The sequence below is a fragment of the Girardinichthys multiradiatus genome, chromosome 13, assembly GCF_021462225.1.
Source record: "Girardinichthys multiradiatus isolate DD_20200921_A chromosome 13, DD_fGirMul_XY1, whole genome shotgun sequence".
In the NCBI taxonomy this organism is placed as follows: Eukaryota; Metazoa; Chordata; class Actinopteri; order Cyprinodontiformes; family Goodeidae; genus Girardinichthys; species Girardinichthys multiradiatus.
Window position 1 is genome coordinate 25,083,990 of NC_061806.1, and position 16,035 is coordinate 25,100,024.

General features: G+C 40.0%; 1 protein-coding gene across 1 annotated transcript; it reads right to left on the minus strand.

Moving 5' to 3' along the window:
• Positions 1–7,969: 7,969 nt before the first annotated feature.
• Positions 7,970–15,214, minus strand: gmpr (guanosine monophosphate reductase). Its single transcript, XM_047384375.1, has 9 exons — positions 14,894–15,214; positions 12,294–12,413; positions 12,059–12,142; positions 10,482–10,655; positions 10,306–10,387; positions 9,951–10,057; positions 9,177–9,219; positions 8,933–9,092; positions 7,970–8,753 (listed from the first exon to the last, which is right to left on the minus strand). Exons 1-9 carry the CDS (start codon positions 14,978–14,980, stop codon positions 8,573–8,575), a joined length of 1,038 nt encoding a protein of 345 aa, XP_047240331.1. The 5' UTR covers positions 14,981–15,214; the 3' UTR covers positions 7,970–8,572.
• Positions 15,215–16,035: the final 821 nt, after the last annotated feature.

Genomic DNA, 16,035 nt, shown 5'->3' on the forward strand with positions numbered 1-16,035 from the left:
AAATAGTCAGATAATTATTAGCAGAATTAATAGCAGAATATATCATAAAGTAGGCTTAGTTTCAGTTTGTTTCGCCCAGCATCCAGAGGTGAATGAACCTTTATTAGTGCAGATAGAGCATTCATAATGTTATTGCTGTGGAATCTGAATAGCAGTTCTGTAAATACTGTAAAAGTGGAAGCCCTCATGCTTAAAGAATCTGTGACAGCATTACTTAGCTGGTGATTAAATTATCTGTTATAGTGTTGAATGCATAGAGAGGTGATGCTTGTGCATTATCTACTAAAGGCAGCATATTAACCTATAGCTGTTAAACACAAGGCAGATAATCAGCAGTGTGACAGCTACATTAATACCTTTAATTCTTATTAAACAGCTGAAATAGAATCTGCAGCTCGGTTATTAATAAAAAATATATATTTCTTTGAAGCTTAATTTGCTGTATTTTATTGCTAATATGCTTGTTTAAACAGATCTATTAAACCCCTTTTCTATTTTGGTGTTTTAGTCTTAAGAAAATATGTTTTTGCAGTATAGGTATAGGACACTGTGTAACAGTGGATGCATACTGAAGTTCTTTCTGTTTATCCAACCTGTGGTCATTTGGAATGTTACAGGGGTTGGACAATGAAACTGAAACACCTGGTTTTAGACCACAATAATTTATTAGTATGGTGTAGGGCCTCCTTTTGCGGCCAATACAGCGTCAATTCGTCTTGGGAATGACATACAAGTCCTGCACAGTGGTCAGAGGGATTTTAAGCCATTCTTCTTGCAGGATAGTGGTCAGGTCACTACGTGATACTGGTGGAGGAAAACGTTTCCTGACTCGCTCCTCCAAAACACCCCAAAGTGGCTCAATAATATTTAGATCTGGTGACTGTGCAGGACATGGGAGATGTTCAACTTCACTTTCATGTTCATCAAACCAATCTTTCACCAGTCTTGCTGTGTGTATTGGTGCATTGTCATCCTGATACACGGCACTGCCTTCAGGATACAATGTTTGAACCATTGGATGCACATGGTCCTCAAGAATGGTTCGGTAGTCCTTGGCAGTGACGCGCCCATCTAGCACAAGTATTGGGCCAAGGGAATGCCATGATATGACAGCCCAAACCATCACTGATCCACCCCCATGCTTCACTCTGGGCATGCAACAGTCTGGGTGGTACGCTTCTTTGGGGCTTCTCCACACCGTAACTCTCCCGGATTTGGGGAAAACAGTAAAGGTGGACTCATCAGAGAACAATACATGTTTCACATTGTCCACAGCCCAAGATTTGCGCTCCTTGCACCATTGAAACCGACGTTTGGCATTGGCATGAGTGACCAAAGGTTTGGCTATAGCAGCCCGGCCGTGTATATTGACCCTGTGGAGCTCCCGACGGACAGTTCTGGTGGAAACAGGAGAGTTGAAGTGCACATTTAATTCTGCCGTGATTTGGGCAACCGTGGTTTTATGTTGTTTGGATACAATCCGGGTTAGCACCCGAACATCCCTTTCAGACAGCTTCCTCTTGCGTCCACAGTTAATCCTGTTGGATGTGGTTCGTCCTTCTTGGTGGTATGCTGACATTACCCTGGATACCGTGGCTCTTGATACATCACAAAGACTTGCTGTCTTGGTCACAGATGCGCCAGCAAGACGTGCACCAACAATTTGTTCTCTTTTGAACTCTGGTATGTCACCCATAATGTTGTGTGCATTTCAATATTTTGAGCAAAACTGTGCTCTTACCCTGCTAATTGAACCTTCACACTCTGCTCTTACTGGTGCAATGTGCAATCAATAAAGACTGGCATGAAGACATGAAGACAGATGCATCTAGGTAGTACCTGCATTCCTATCTCACAAAATTAGCATATTTCATCCGACCAATAAAAGAAAAGTGTTTTTAATACAAAAAACGTCAACCTTCAAATAATCATGTACAGTTATGCACTCAATACTTGGTCGGAAATCCTTTGGCAGAAATGACTCCTTCAATGCGGCGTGGCATGGAGGCAATCAGCCTGTGGCACTGCTGAGGTCTTATGGAGGCCCAGGATGCTTCGATAGCGGCCTTTAGCTCATCCAGAGTGTTGGGTCTTGAGTCTCTCAACGTTCTCTTCACAATATCCCACAGATTCTCTATGGGGTTCAGGTCAGAAGAGTTGGCAGGCCAATTGAGCACAGTGATACCATGGTCAGTAAACCATTTACCAGTGGTTTTGGCACTGTGAGCAGGTGCCAGGTCGTGCCGAAAAATGAAATCTTCATCTCCATAAAGCTTTTCAGCAGATGGAAGCATGAAGTGCTCCAAAATCTCCTGATAGCTAGCTGCATTGACCCTGCCCTTGATAAAACACAGTGGACCAACACCAGCAGCTGACACGGCACCCCAGACCATCACTGACTGTGGGTACTTGACACTGGACTTCTGGCATTTTGGCATTTCCTTCTCCCCAGTCTTCCACCAGACTCTGGCACCTTGATTTCCGAATGACATGCAGAATTTGCTTTCATTCGAAAAAGTACTTTGGACCACTGAGCAACAGTCCAGTGCAGCTTCTCTGTAGCCCAGGTCAGGCGCTTCTGCCGCTGTTTCTGGTTCAAAAGTGGCTTGACCTGGGGAATGCGGCACCTGTAGCCCATTTCCTGCACACGCCTGTGCACGGTGGCTCTGGATGTTTCTACTCCAGACTCAGTCCACTGCTTCCGCAGGTCCCCCAAGGTCTGGAATCGGCCCTTCTCCACAATCTTCCTCAGGGTCCGGTCACCTCTTCTCGTTGTGCAGCGTTTTCTGCCACACTTTTTCCTTCCCACAGACTTCCCACTGAGGTGCCTTGATACAGCACTCTGGGAACAGCCTATTCGTTCTTTCTGTGTCTTACCCTCTTGCTTGAGGGTGTCAATAGTGGCCTTCTGGACAGCAGTCAGGTCGGCAGTCTTACCCATGATTGGGGTTTTGAGTGATGAACCAGGATGGGAGTTTTAAAGGCCTCAGGAATCTTTTGCAGGTCTTTAGAGTTAACTGGTTGATTCAGATGATTAGGTTCATAGCTCGTTTAGAGACCCTTTTACTGATATGCTAATTTTGTGAGATAGGAATTTTGGGTTTTCATGAGCTGTATGCCAAAATCATCCGTATTAAGACAATAAAAGACCTGAAATATTTCAGTTAGTGTGCAATGAATCTAAAATATATGAATGTAAAATTTTCATCATGACATTATGGAAAGTAATGAACTTTATCACAATATGCTAATATTTTGAGAAGGACCTGTATACTGCAGGTAAGACACTGGCTGCTCATATCCTCCTTACCGAATCCCACATCAAAATATTTTAGCTTGTCCTTTAAGTTTGTTTTTGTCCTAGACATTTTACACGAGTGAGTTTGAGATGGAATTTTGCTATGAATTTTTCAGTTGAGGGAATCCTCTTTTTTTTTTTTTTTTATATTAATTTGAAATTCACCCATTTTTAATCCTCTTAAAATGTATCCTAATGTGCAATATTTACAATTTGTTTCAACCTCTTTTACCGTGCCAAGTGTATGTGATGCAGTCCAACTCCAAACTTTTTGTTCTCCCCTCTGTTCATGTGTGTCCCTTTTTTTAAAAACAATGGTGAAGAAGCTTTTTTTTTTAAATAAATAAATAAACCCAACATTTTTGTTGATTCCCCTGTAACTCTCTTTCCCTTCGCCTGTGCCTTCCTCTGTATTTGTGTATGTCTGCATCATGAGTCCTGAGTGTAGTTCAAACACGTATGTGTGGGTGTGTTGTTTTCTTCTCTAATTGTCTGTGAGATCATAAACCCTGAACCTCAGTGGTTCTTAGTGAGACCCACAGATAATAATTAAAAGCAACCTCATTGATAGTGGGGACCACGTTTTGTAAAAAGTTTAAAAAAAAGTTTAAAAAAACAACAAACCAACAGAGATGCACATGTAAGTAGATGTAAAAAGAAAAACTTGATAATGTTTCAGCACTTTCTAATCCTGGGATGGGCTCGGTCTAACCCCTCTGTCTCAGACCGCTGACTCTCCTGGGGAAAACATTCATTCAAAACACACAGAGAATGACAAAAAAAAGAAGGGAGGGGATTACTGATAGGAAAGAGAGATGGCTCAAGTTTTTTGCACATCAGCTATTTTTTTTAGTCGTAACCTTGGCGTCCGGTGCGTTCCTGGGTCCAACGGGCCGAGGCGTTAGGTGATTCTCTGGCTTGTTTTGCATGATGAAACCTGTTTCTGTCTTTTTTCTGTTTGAGGAACTGAAATCTTTCTCCACCCCAAGGCATCCAAGCTGGGTCATTATTTTTGCTTTGATTGTTCTCCCATGTTTTTGAGCTCTAATTTGGCAGAGGTGTTTGACAGTTCCGTTTGGGTTGTACGGAGTGAAAGCACTGTGTGCAAAACTTCGCTTTGTTTGCATTATCTTTTGGTGCAGGAGCTATTTTCTTTCATTTTTGGTGTCCTCGTAGCACTCAGTATAAGGTCAGGGGACTTGAAAAACTATGTAGAGAATGTGTCATTGTTCTTTATGACAAGCTCCCTCAGTTGAGGAACACTGCTTATGTCATTTTTTTTAATTGGCTTCTTGCACAACTTGACAAATGAAATGAATGTGTGTGAGCTTTGACTTTTTTTTTATCAGAAAAAACGCATGTGTGCTCCATTGTATCTTGATGTTTGTATACTCATTTTGCAAGAAAAAAAGGATGTTTTTGGCACTTTTATGTGTTTTAAAGTTTAGGTTTTAAAAGTATAGAACTTTATCAGGATTCCTCTTATTCCTTGTTAATTATGTTCTCTTTTTTGTATGTCCATAGCGCTGGATAACCAACTCAGGCAGAAAGATTAAAAAAAAAAAAGTGTAGAGGCCCACGTAACAGTTTAGTTTCACCCAAATCAATTTACATAGTGGGCTGTTTAATGTATGTACATTTATCCTATATAATTTGATATTTAGGTAGATTTTTGATAATTAACAAATGTCATAACTGAAAGTAAACTATAAATTATTACTCTGATATTCTGTGTAATATGCTGGAGATGCCTTGGATTTCTCTTCAGTGTACTAAACGTCTCTGCGACAAACTATTACGACTGTTTGCCTCCGATCCTGCCCACTGCCATGGAGGAGATGGAGGTCATTGTCAGCTGATTCCTTCCGCTGGTCTGAACACAGCCTTGAGGCTCACCACCAGACTGTCTAGGTATCTCTGCTAACCTGCTACTTCGTATACTAAACTGAAACTTTATACAAGCCAACGAGATGGGGGCAGATACCTCTACATCAGCACAGTCTGGCATGGCAGTGGGCTGCAGAGAATCCCAGCCAACTTGTTTTTACTATATTGTACTCACTCAAGTCTCTGTCACCACCTTTATCCTCTATAGCAAATGGAGAAAAAAAAACCCTGTTGGTGTATGTATTTGACATCTGTAAAAAATGCACCTCTTTGAAAAGGAAAATGAAACCTTGACATATCTGGACTAAATTGACAGCTTGTGTCTTTATTTAAAACCAACACGCTAATGTACAGAAACACTGCACTTACATCATCACTTGTATGCGAGTTTATTTTCTTTTAACTGATTGGCACCCTCTAGTGTTTGTTAGGTTGTATGACACATGGCCCATCTTAAAACAATTTCAGGCTCAAGATTTTTTACTTAATATTATTATATATTATTATTTTCCAACCTGTAAAACAGTTTAGTTTGCATTCTTTTGTTATTTATATTAATGAGACTATAGTTGGTTGCGGTCTGTCATCAGTGACCTTCTGCATGACACTTAATAACAACACCTGTAAAGGTGTGCATTTGTGGCCAATATCCCTGACCACAAACAGGGCAGTGCAATGGTCAATACAACTGTATTTACTTTCACTGATAGAAAATTTTGGAATTTTTGCTTTTTATGTATATTGTAATTAGCAATTACTCTAAGCCCTTAGCAGTGATTGTGCATGGTTGTCTGTCCTATGTATATCTGTCCTATGCCCTATGATGTACTGTTGATTTCTCTAGATGTTCTCTGCCTCTCGTCCAATGGCTGCTGGACATAAATACCAGCCCCTCTGCTAGTAAGAGGGTGTAGAAAATGGATGGATAAATGGAAAATTGCTCTAGATAGTCAACACATTTACATTGCAACACATTTCCTGCCACGGACCATGACCCACAATGGTCTTCATTGTAAATAACCATTAGTAGCAAATGTAACAAGGCAGTTGTCTTTTGTCTTGACCCTCCTCTGACTTGCTGTTAGCTACAAAACAAATTTGTTTCATTTGAGTGAAGATGTTAAAAAAACGTATTACGGCAGTATAAAAAACAAAACTGTTCCTTTAAGGGTGATTTTCCAGGTCATTCCAGATTCCTAAACTGTTTAGAAATACTTCAGAAAATAAATAGATGTCAGATCTTTGTTAGGTTACACACATTATGTTGGATTATCCAAATGAGTATTGTTGTGTTTTGGGATTACATACCAACCATGATTAAACGTCTTATCATAAAATAAGTAACCATTTTCCAAATTAGCTGTTTGGAAAAATAAGTTTTTCTATTTCAGTCTGTGGCCCATGACTGGTTTTAAGTGATTCATTTTGAAATATTTTAGAACAAGTACAAAATCAGTAAAACTGCCACTTTAATGGCATTTTCAGACCATAGCGAAATAATATGAGGAAAAAGGTTCTGATCTATTGACACTGTGTGATTGGTTGAATGGTATAGGTTAATTGTGGTTTTCATTTGTTCGAAATGTTCACATTTCAGGTTGCAAAAACTGTCTGAATAGTCTCTGAACTCATGAGAAATCAGCCGTTTCTCAGTCCAATATGGCTTCCTTGCATTTATACTTAGAACAGCTACATTTAAAGACAGTTTTTTTTTTTCTCTGCCAATTTGTATCTCTGATTTTTCCCTCACATATCATATCAGAATCATAGCTAAGTCCGTCTGTGTCCTGGGAACAAAATGCCCACACCACCACATACGCACGCACACACACAGACACATCTGGTCGTGTAATCTTTTGCAGCTTCTGACAGGTTTTCTTCCAGGATCGCCCTATTTAGCTCCATCGATCTTCCCATTCACTCTGCCCAGCATCACTACGGCATTATGCTTCGACCACCATGTTACATGGTAGGAATAGTGTGTTCAGGGTTATGTGCAGTTTTGCATATACCCACCAAAGAATGCTCTTTTGGTTTCACCATACCTGAGCACATTCTTCCACATGTTTGCTCTGCCCCTACATAGCTTTTTTGAAACTGCAAACGGGACATTTTGTGACTTTCTCTGAACAATGATTTCACTTTCCCACTCTTCCATAAAGGTCAAGTTTGTGGACAATTAATAGCTGTTCTATGAACACATTCTGCTACCTGAGCTGTGGATCTCTGCAGCTTCTTCAGTGTCACCATGGTGCTCTTGGCTGCTTCTCTGATTGATGTTCTCCTTACCCGACCTGTCAATACATGTGATCTGCCATGTCTCGGCAGGTCGGGGTTTTTGCCATTCATGTCAACATTTTAAGATGCTGTTTCAAAGTGGCACCCTGCTATAAACTTTGCCACAACTCTATCACAGACATATCTGCTGTGTACCTTGGCCTTCACAGTGCTGTTTGTTCATTAAGGTTCTTTAACAAACCTCTGGGACCTTCATAGAACAGTAGGATTTGTACTTAGATGAAAAAAACATGCAGGTGAACCTATTTTTTTCTAAACCAATGGAAACCACACTCTAAATTTTTATTTGTTAAAAGTTGTGAAAATCTTTTTTTTTTCCTTTTAATTCACATTCATTGCCCTGTGTGGGTCTATCACATAAAAATTCCAAAAGGACACATTTGTATCAGTTGTGGGACAAAATACAAATAAGTCGGATGGGTATGGGTAGTTTCGGATTTCCTTTTCAACTTTTAACAGTAATAAACAACACAGAACAAATTAACAGAGGTTTCTGCATGGAGTTTATTGCCACATGATTCCTCCAACGAGAATTAAAGGTTTGACTTTCTGGATCTTGCATTTTAAATTTACTAATTCATCACAAATCGGAAAAAACGTCCCAGAATGGTGCTACCCTCCTCCTGAAAAGTTCATTTACATGAGTTGTAAGTAATACAGCTCGTGTTCAGGTAATTAGTGATTTGCTGTGAATGCGGAAATATCAAAATGGAATTAAACAGTTGCTGAAAGATGGAATTAGGACCACATTCACACTCAGTGATATGGCTCTTTATTTAATTCCCATAAGCCAGGATGCAGTTATCTAGCAGGTTGTCATTGGAGCATTAAATTTGCACATTCCCATCATATTACATGCCTAATTACATAATGTTACTGAGTCAGTAAGCATGTGCTTTTGTTTTGAGAGTTAGAAGAATAATGCATGTGTATAGAACCTGCAGGGTTTGAAGATTTCTAACAGCACACACCCTGATCCAAACAGGGTTTTTATGGCACACAGCAGTCTGACACTTTGCATAGACATGCACAATAGCATGATGGAGCCATAGTGTTTGTTGTATCTGTTTGAGAAGGAGATTCCCCTCCCTAAGTGAACATTTGGCTGGATTGTTGCGTGACTCGGATGAAGGTGGTTCTCCGGCTGAGCTCCTTAAGTTTGGCTGCTCCCACATAAGTGCACGTGGAGCGGAGTCCACCCAGGACATCACGGATGGTATTTTCTACATCCCCTCTGTAAGGAACCTCCACTGTCCGCCCCTCAGATGCCCTAAAAGCCAAGAAAAAGAAGACAAACTAGAAGCAACGGTATGATGTCGGTATCATGAAACATGAAATATGTAAATTTATTATATAGCAGTCACTCTACAAAGAACTGTACATCTCCAAAGCAGATTTGGTGCAGCAGTAATATCACTTCGTTATGCATCTATGATTCCTGTCCCTCACCTGTACTCTGCAACTCCACCCACATATTTCTTCATGGCTGTGTCGGAGCTCATTCCATAGAAGAGTTTGTACTTCTTGCCGTTCTTCTCAATGATTTCCCCAGTGCACTCGTCGTGACCTGCCAGCATTCCTCCCATCATGACAAAGTCAGCGCCAGCGCCTGAAGAGAGGAGGTAAAACCAGAACATGTTGTTATAGGCGAAGAACATGGTGAATACACAGAAACGGAAGCATATTTACTCACCAAAGGCCTTTGCTACATCTCCTGGACAACTGCAGCCCCCATCCTAAACAATGAATAATCCCATCAATGTATCAGTTTTATGGACCAAGAATGATTTTTTTTTCTAACTTGGTTGACTGAGGCTGCCCTCTGCTGTCTGCAAGGGATATCATGAATGGATTGATGAGAGGACAGGAAAGATAATCAATTTTTTTATTTTTAAAAATATAATTTCTTTTTCCATGCTTTTATGGACCTGGAAAATTACTAAAATGTATATTTTTTCCAGTCTGTGTAAGAACTAAAATTTGTTAATAGGAATCCAAAAGTAGCTTGACCTACAAACACAGTTAAAACTTGCTCATAGAAACCAAAACAGTCTCCCTAGCCCAATTAAGTACACACTTTCAAAGCAGAACATCAAAATTCAATCTCAACACAGTTCTTTTGTTGCCTAACATGAACCTGACCACATTTTCAAACATTTGAATATTCCTGAAAGGTTAACATTCAGGAAGATTTGAAAAATAAAATAAATCTTCTTCTACGGTACACATTTCTATTATCAAACTCTTGTGCTTGTCTTTTTTATTTGCAGAAAAATGTTTTGTACAACCTTAAACAAGGCTTGCATCCACCACTGTCACAGTTTGATTTCAGTATTTATTGGGATTATTCAAATCCTGAATGGATTTTAATTCAGACAGCGAGTCCTCTCACATTCCCACACAGCTTATAGCTGAGTTACTACTGTCTTTCAGCCCTTTCACAATCATACATGCAAAATGTCCTCACAGAGATGATGTGTCCTTTGAGTCCGTGGGCTGAGTCTGCACACTCTATGACAGCGCTCAGCTGTGGATAACCCACTCCTGTCTTGATCCTTGTTGTGCACACAGAACCTGTAAAAAACATCATTACTGCTGTATTAGAGATGGTTATCTTTCTCTAATCTCTATCTGTGTTAAAGTGAAGTTGCTACAGAAACCTGCTGTGTAGAATCAGTGTATTTGCTACACTACATTTTCAAACAATTTGTTAGTTTTTATTCATAACATATTGTGCATAAGCAAACAACTATGTAAAATGGCGAACAGATGTTCTGTTTTCTTACGAAACCATGCACACTCAAAAGATTGTATCCACCTACCTGGTCCGATACCCACTTTGATTATGTCAGCACCAGAGAGTATGAGCTCCTCCACCATCTCCCCTGTTACTACGTTTCCAGCCTGAAATGTTAACATTAAAAAGCACTGTAGGATTAACCATATGTGAAATGTCAGGGGGGTAAACCGCCATTGAAGGGTGGGCCCAGTTTCTTACCATGATGGTGTGTTTGGGGAACTTTTCTCTCACTTTCTTGACAAACTCCACAAAGTACTCAGAGTATCCGTTGGCCACATCCAGGCAGATGTATTTGAGAGCAGGGACGGCCTCCACGATGGCACACAGCTTCTCCAAATCTGCATTGCTGCTCCCTGAGCTAGCAGCTACATTCTGTGTGGACAGAAAATATAGTAAAATAAAACATAGTCTTCAGTGTATTAGGAGTTTCTGTGGTAGACCAACGCAAAGCAGTGCAGGAGAAGGACAATAATACATGGCTTTCAAATTTGTACAAATAAAAATCAGAAAATTGTGGCGTGTGTTTGTACTCGGCTGACTTTATTCAATACATAGTAGAGGCATTACCATTAGCTGCATTACCTATCTTTTAGGATATATCTCCTCCAACATTGCATATACACCGAGTAAAATGTTGGTCTGTTCTTTATAACAAAATAGCACAAGCCCAGACACATTGGATACAAAGCACTTATTGACGTCTATTTTTAAGTCACAGGCTCTCAATGAGATTTAGGTCTGGACTTTGACTTCTAACACATAAACATGCTGTGGTCTAAACTATTACATTTTAGCTCTGGCTGGGTGTTTGGGGTCATTGATGGTGAACCACTGCCCTAGCATCAACTTTTTTATTTAGCCTCCAACCAGTTTTCTTCCAATGACCACCTTTATTTGGCTCAATCAATCTTCAAGCTTTATCAGCTCTGACCAGCTTTCTTGTTCCTGCTGAAGAAAAGCATCCCCACAACATGATGCTGCTATCACCATGTTTCACTTTTAAATGAGTGTGTTTTGGGTGGTGTGGAGTGATATTTTACCTACATACATAGCACGTAGGGAAAGTTAAATTTTGGTCTAATCTGACCAGAGCACCTTCTTCCATATATTTGCTGTTTCCCCTATATTGGTGGCTGGACTTCGAATGGCTTTCTTTCAACAATGTTTTTTTTTTTCTTGCTATTCCTCAATAAAGTTCAGATTAGATGTCCCTAATTATACTTGACAGATTTTCCCCCTTGAGCCATGGGTGCCTGCAGCTCTTCCAGAGTGACCATTTGTCTCTTGGCTGCCTCTCTGATTATTGCTCTCCTTACCTGGCCTGTCAGTTCAGGTGGACAGCCATAACTTGATAGGTCTGCAGTTGAGGTAGCCTTGCTTTTAAACGTCTCTACAACTTTCTCCCTGAGCTGTCTGTTGTGTTTCTTGATCTCACTGATGCTTTTTGTTCACTAATCGTCTCTAACAAACTCCTAAAGCATTCACAGAAACAATGAGACAAAGCTTCGCAAACTTAGTTGGTTAGGCTGAATCTTATTTAGAACAGGAATTCATGCCACAATTTTCTGGTTTTTAAATTGTAAAAACAATAAAACCCATGGATCACTTTTCTTTACAATTATGTAGTTTGTTGTGTTGGTCTATGATTGGAAATTCCAGTATAATATATCGAAGTCTGCGGTTGTAAAATGAAAAAATGTGAAAAGGTGCAAGGTGTTGTAAGAATGTGTATGTTCATACTTTTATTAATTTGAAGTGAACGGTGGTGATATTACCTCTAAGCATTCTGGATGGTCAGCAGAAAAGTGTTTCCAGTCTTCAACAGAGTAGTGTTTATGGATGGCTGTGAAGAGGGTGTGCTAGAAGGACAGAGAAGGACCAAAACTACTCAAACTGGGGGGGGGGGGGGGGGGACGAATATATACAACATATATACATACAGTATCAGCTGAGTTATACAGAAACTATGGCTCTTTACCACATGAGTAACAAAAGACAGGAAAAACTCACTTTACTGAGAACTTGTGCCATCTCAAACGTCCCGGTGGTGTCCATGTTGGCTGCGATGATGGGGATGCCGGTGTAGGTCTGCTTGGAGTTGCGGAATGTGAAGGTCCTTTGAAGATCCACCTTAAGTTAACAAGGAGCATAATCTTTATCCAAAAATTGACAGAACATTTGGAGATTCCCATCATAACCTTAAAGATTAGCAAACTTCCTGGTCTGCCTGGCTGTAATATTGATGCACTAAATCATTTAGATGCACCTGTTGGCTTCTAAAGCTACTGTCTGTGAAGTGATGACCAATAAAATAAAGGCTAAGTTAAACTACTTTTTGTAAACAGTTTTTACAATATGTTACCAGTGATTAGAGGCATTTCAATGGTTGTTTCTCTCTCATTGCTCAGTACCAAAGGCTTTTGGTATCTAGAGGTAGGATATTTATTACTTAAAACTACTCAAGCCAAGAAACTAAGTGTGTCCTAACTGTCAGAGTGAAATTGGCCCTTTTCTCATCCTGGCATAAAGAAGGTTCCGTAAGTGCTTCCAGTGCATGAAAGTCATCTTTTTCAACGCAGCAAATAAAACATTTCTGACTCTGAGCACAAGCTGACTCACTGATCTTTCTTCCTTCAGTGTAAAATATCCAGGCATCATACATGGATTCACTGGAGTTATTTTTAAACAGGTGAAACTTGAACTGTAAATGGATCTAGAATGGGTTTAAAGTTTTAGACAGTCCTTTATTTTTTTTTCTTTGCTTCCAAGGAGCCAGATGTTCTTGTGATGTTGTTATGTGGTCTTGACTGATCATTGCTCAGGATTTATTTTCTTTGTATTTTGGCTGCTTTTCTATCCAGTCATTGTATCTGATAATGCTGTGCATTGTGTTATCTGGAAAGTAGGAAAGTGGACCAGCATACAACTGAAAAAAAAGTTAGGAGCCTTAAACACTTTCTACTGGACATTAATAATAACTGAAAAAAAAAAATCCATCAAAGATTTGATTTAAGACCTTAGAGATTCATCATTCTTCTGCTGATTATCGACTTTCTGTCAAGGCTTCAGCTTGTTTAGTGATCTTCTTGTTGGTTTTAAAATATTTATTTATGTCTTTCAGACTGTGTTCTTTTGTTGTATCTTTTTTAACTGAACTAAAGAAACATTTAAATGGTATCTTTGCTGCAGGCTGCTAACAATTAGGTGCACAAAGGTGGAATTTAAGCAGGTCGTTTGCCAAGTTTTCTGTTATGTGTCATCGCAACACTTATTATTCCCTTGAGTTTAGGAAGGTTTATGCCTTAATGGTCCGTCCTCCGTCCATCCATAAATTCATAGTGAACTTTTAAATGTATAATGTATAAATTTGCTGAAAATAACTAAGAACTCTGGAAATTTTTATTTGGAAAACTAGGTAATTTTGTGAAACATAAAACAGTTAAATCTATTGGACTTAACTGTTTAATGATAAGCTGAATGAGCTTCTTCTAGGAGTTGCCATTGCATACAATCTTTTCCAGATGTTGCTGCTTGGGAGATGGAACAGCTTTCTCTCAGAATGAATTGCCTCATTTGTTGCTATAAGAGACACCCCTATATAAATTTGTTTTTGGTGAAGGTGGAGAGTGCCACTTAACACGTCAATCCCTCATATAACATGGATGGGGGCTCTAAGAAGGGCAAGTTCCATTAGGAAGGCAAATAAGCTTCATTAAAGTAAAGAAGAGATGACTCCAATCAAGCTCTATAAAGTCACAGACACCAAATTCCTTCATTTCAGAGGGCAGGAGTTCATGTCTTCCTTCATCTTGTCCTCCATGTTTGTTATAGTACACTCATATCTATTTGTCATAAGGTATGTGCTCTGGTCTCGTCTGTAACACACACACAGTTCTATTTATAAACAGCGTTTCTAAGAAGCGTTCTGTGCTTCGTGTTGTTTTCCACCTCTCAGATACCAGCTCCCACCTCCTGCTGCTTTCTGTTCCCAGTCTACTGACACCGACCCAGTCCAAGCAGCTTCGGTCAGATCCAGACCCAGATCTGGTGATGCATCATCAGCTGCGGAAGTTATAGGGTTAAACAAACAGGAACAGGATGTTCTGCTACTATAGACGCTCTAATACAAAAGAAGTTTTTCCAGTTTTAAAATCTAAAAATCAAATTAAAATTGACAAATGTTCTTTTTTTGCTCCACTGGTTTGCCTATTCTTGTTCTTTTTTTGTAGCAAACGTGTTCTTCTTTCCCTGAAAAGGCTAACCTTCTTTGTTGTCACCTGTAAGAAGGTCACCTCCCTATTACATTACGACATTCACAGAAGAAAGGAAATGCACACTTTATAGCTTACAATAACAAAAGAAAATCGGGGGAATGGAGGAACAATACTAGTTTTAAAATGAGAAAGCTCAGATTTAATTAGGCAACCTGTCAGGATTATGGGGTTAATAAAGGTCATTCCTCATTCAGGCTAAATAAATATTTTAATTCTTTTACTTCAGCCATGATGTTAAAATAATTAGAGGAGTCTGTATTTCTGCTTACTGTCATGTATGATCTGCTGAGAAAGCTGCTATACATCATCTAACTGCCTGTAACTAACAGCACCAACCTCCGAGCGGCTCTTCAGGCTGCTCCTTTTGGGTCTGAACAGGACATCCTTGAAGTCCAGCTTGAGGTCTGCGTCCACCCGAGGCATCTTGGATGCCCAGAACACTGATGATGAGACTCTCCTGAGGAAGGCTGCAGCAGCTGTGGTGGTCGCCGGTGCCGAGCCCCAACCACCAAACCCGAACCTGCAGGTGGCCAGCGTATTTAAAGCAGAGGGGGACCCAGCCCAGTTCTACCCCCATAGCTTTATTTGGGCCTGGGCTCTTTCCCTCCCTCTTTCTCTGTTTCCATCCTCTCCTCCAGCCTTGCCTGTACCCCCCACCCACCCTCTCCTCCGACAGAGTGGCAGGAGCAGCGGTTTCTGAGCCCAGCTGTCCCATCCACTGACACAGTGCTCACACACACACACACTAAACTCTCTCTGGCACACATAGAAACAGGAACACTGCAGTGGCTTTTATGCTGCAGTGCTAAGAGCACACCTGCCGTCCAGCCAGGGCATTGCTTCTTTTACTGGTAGATGTCAAGGCAGAGAAGAATGGAGATAAACACTGACAGAAAAAGACTATAAAAATATAAGACATGCTTTTGCTTATGAGCAGAAATCTGGCCCAAAACTGTATTGCACATGTAAATCCAGCTTTTAATGTGAAAAAAATAAGTTTTTTTCCAACTGTGGAAAATAATTTGATCTCATGACGATGTGAAAATGTCATTACATATAAAAAGGAAAAATCTAGATATAAAGCTTAATGCAACTCTGCATGTCTCTTGATTTACAGGAGCAAATCTCTGAGACAAACTGATTGGACAGTTGCCAATCGAACTGACCAATGAGAAGACAAGACTGTTTTGTTGAGTCTCTAGATAGTCCCCAGATAGGACATGTTGTCCTAATGTTTGACTGCAGGAAGTTGGTAGGCTTACTGCTTAGCATCTCATGACATATATGGTTGAAGACCTATTCATTTTAATTTATGGCATGCCTCTTTAAAGTAAGGAATCCAAACTGCTGTCTTAGTGTTTCTGGATATACATGGTGCTTTTGTCACAGTTTATCATAACATACTGATTGACACATTGGGAAGGCAGGTTTTATCCCCTGGGACTGTGCCACATGGTTTAAATCTATTTTGGCAAAGT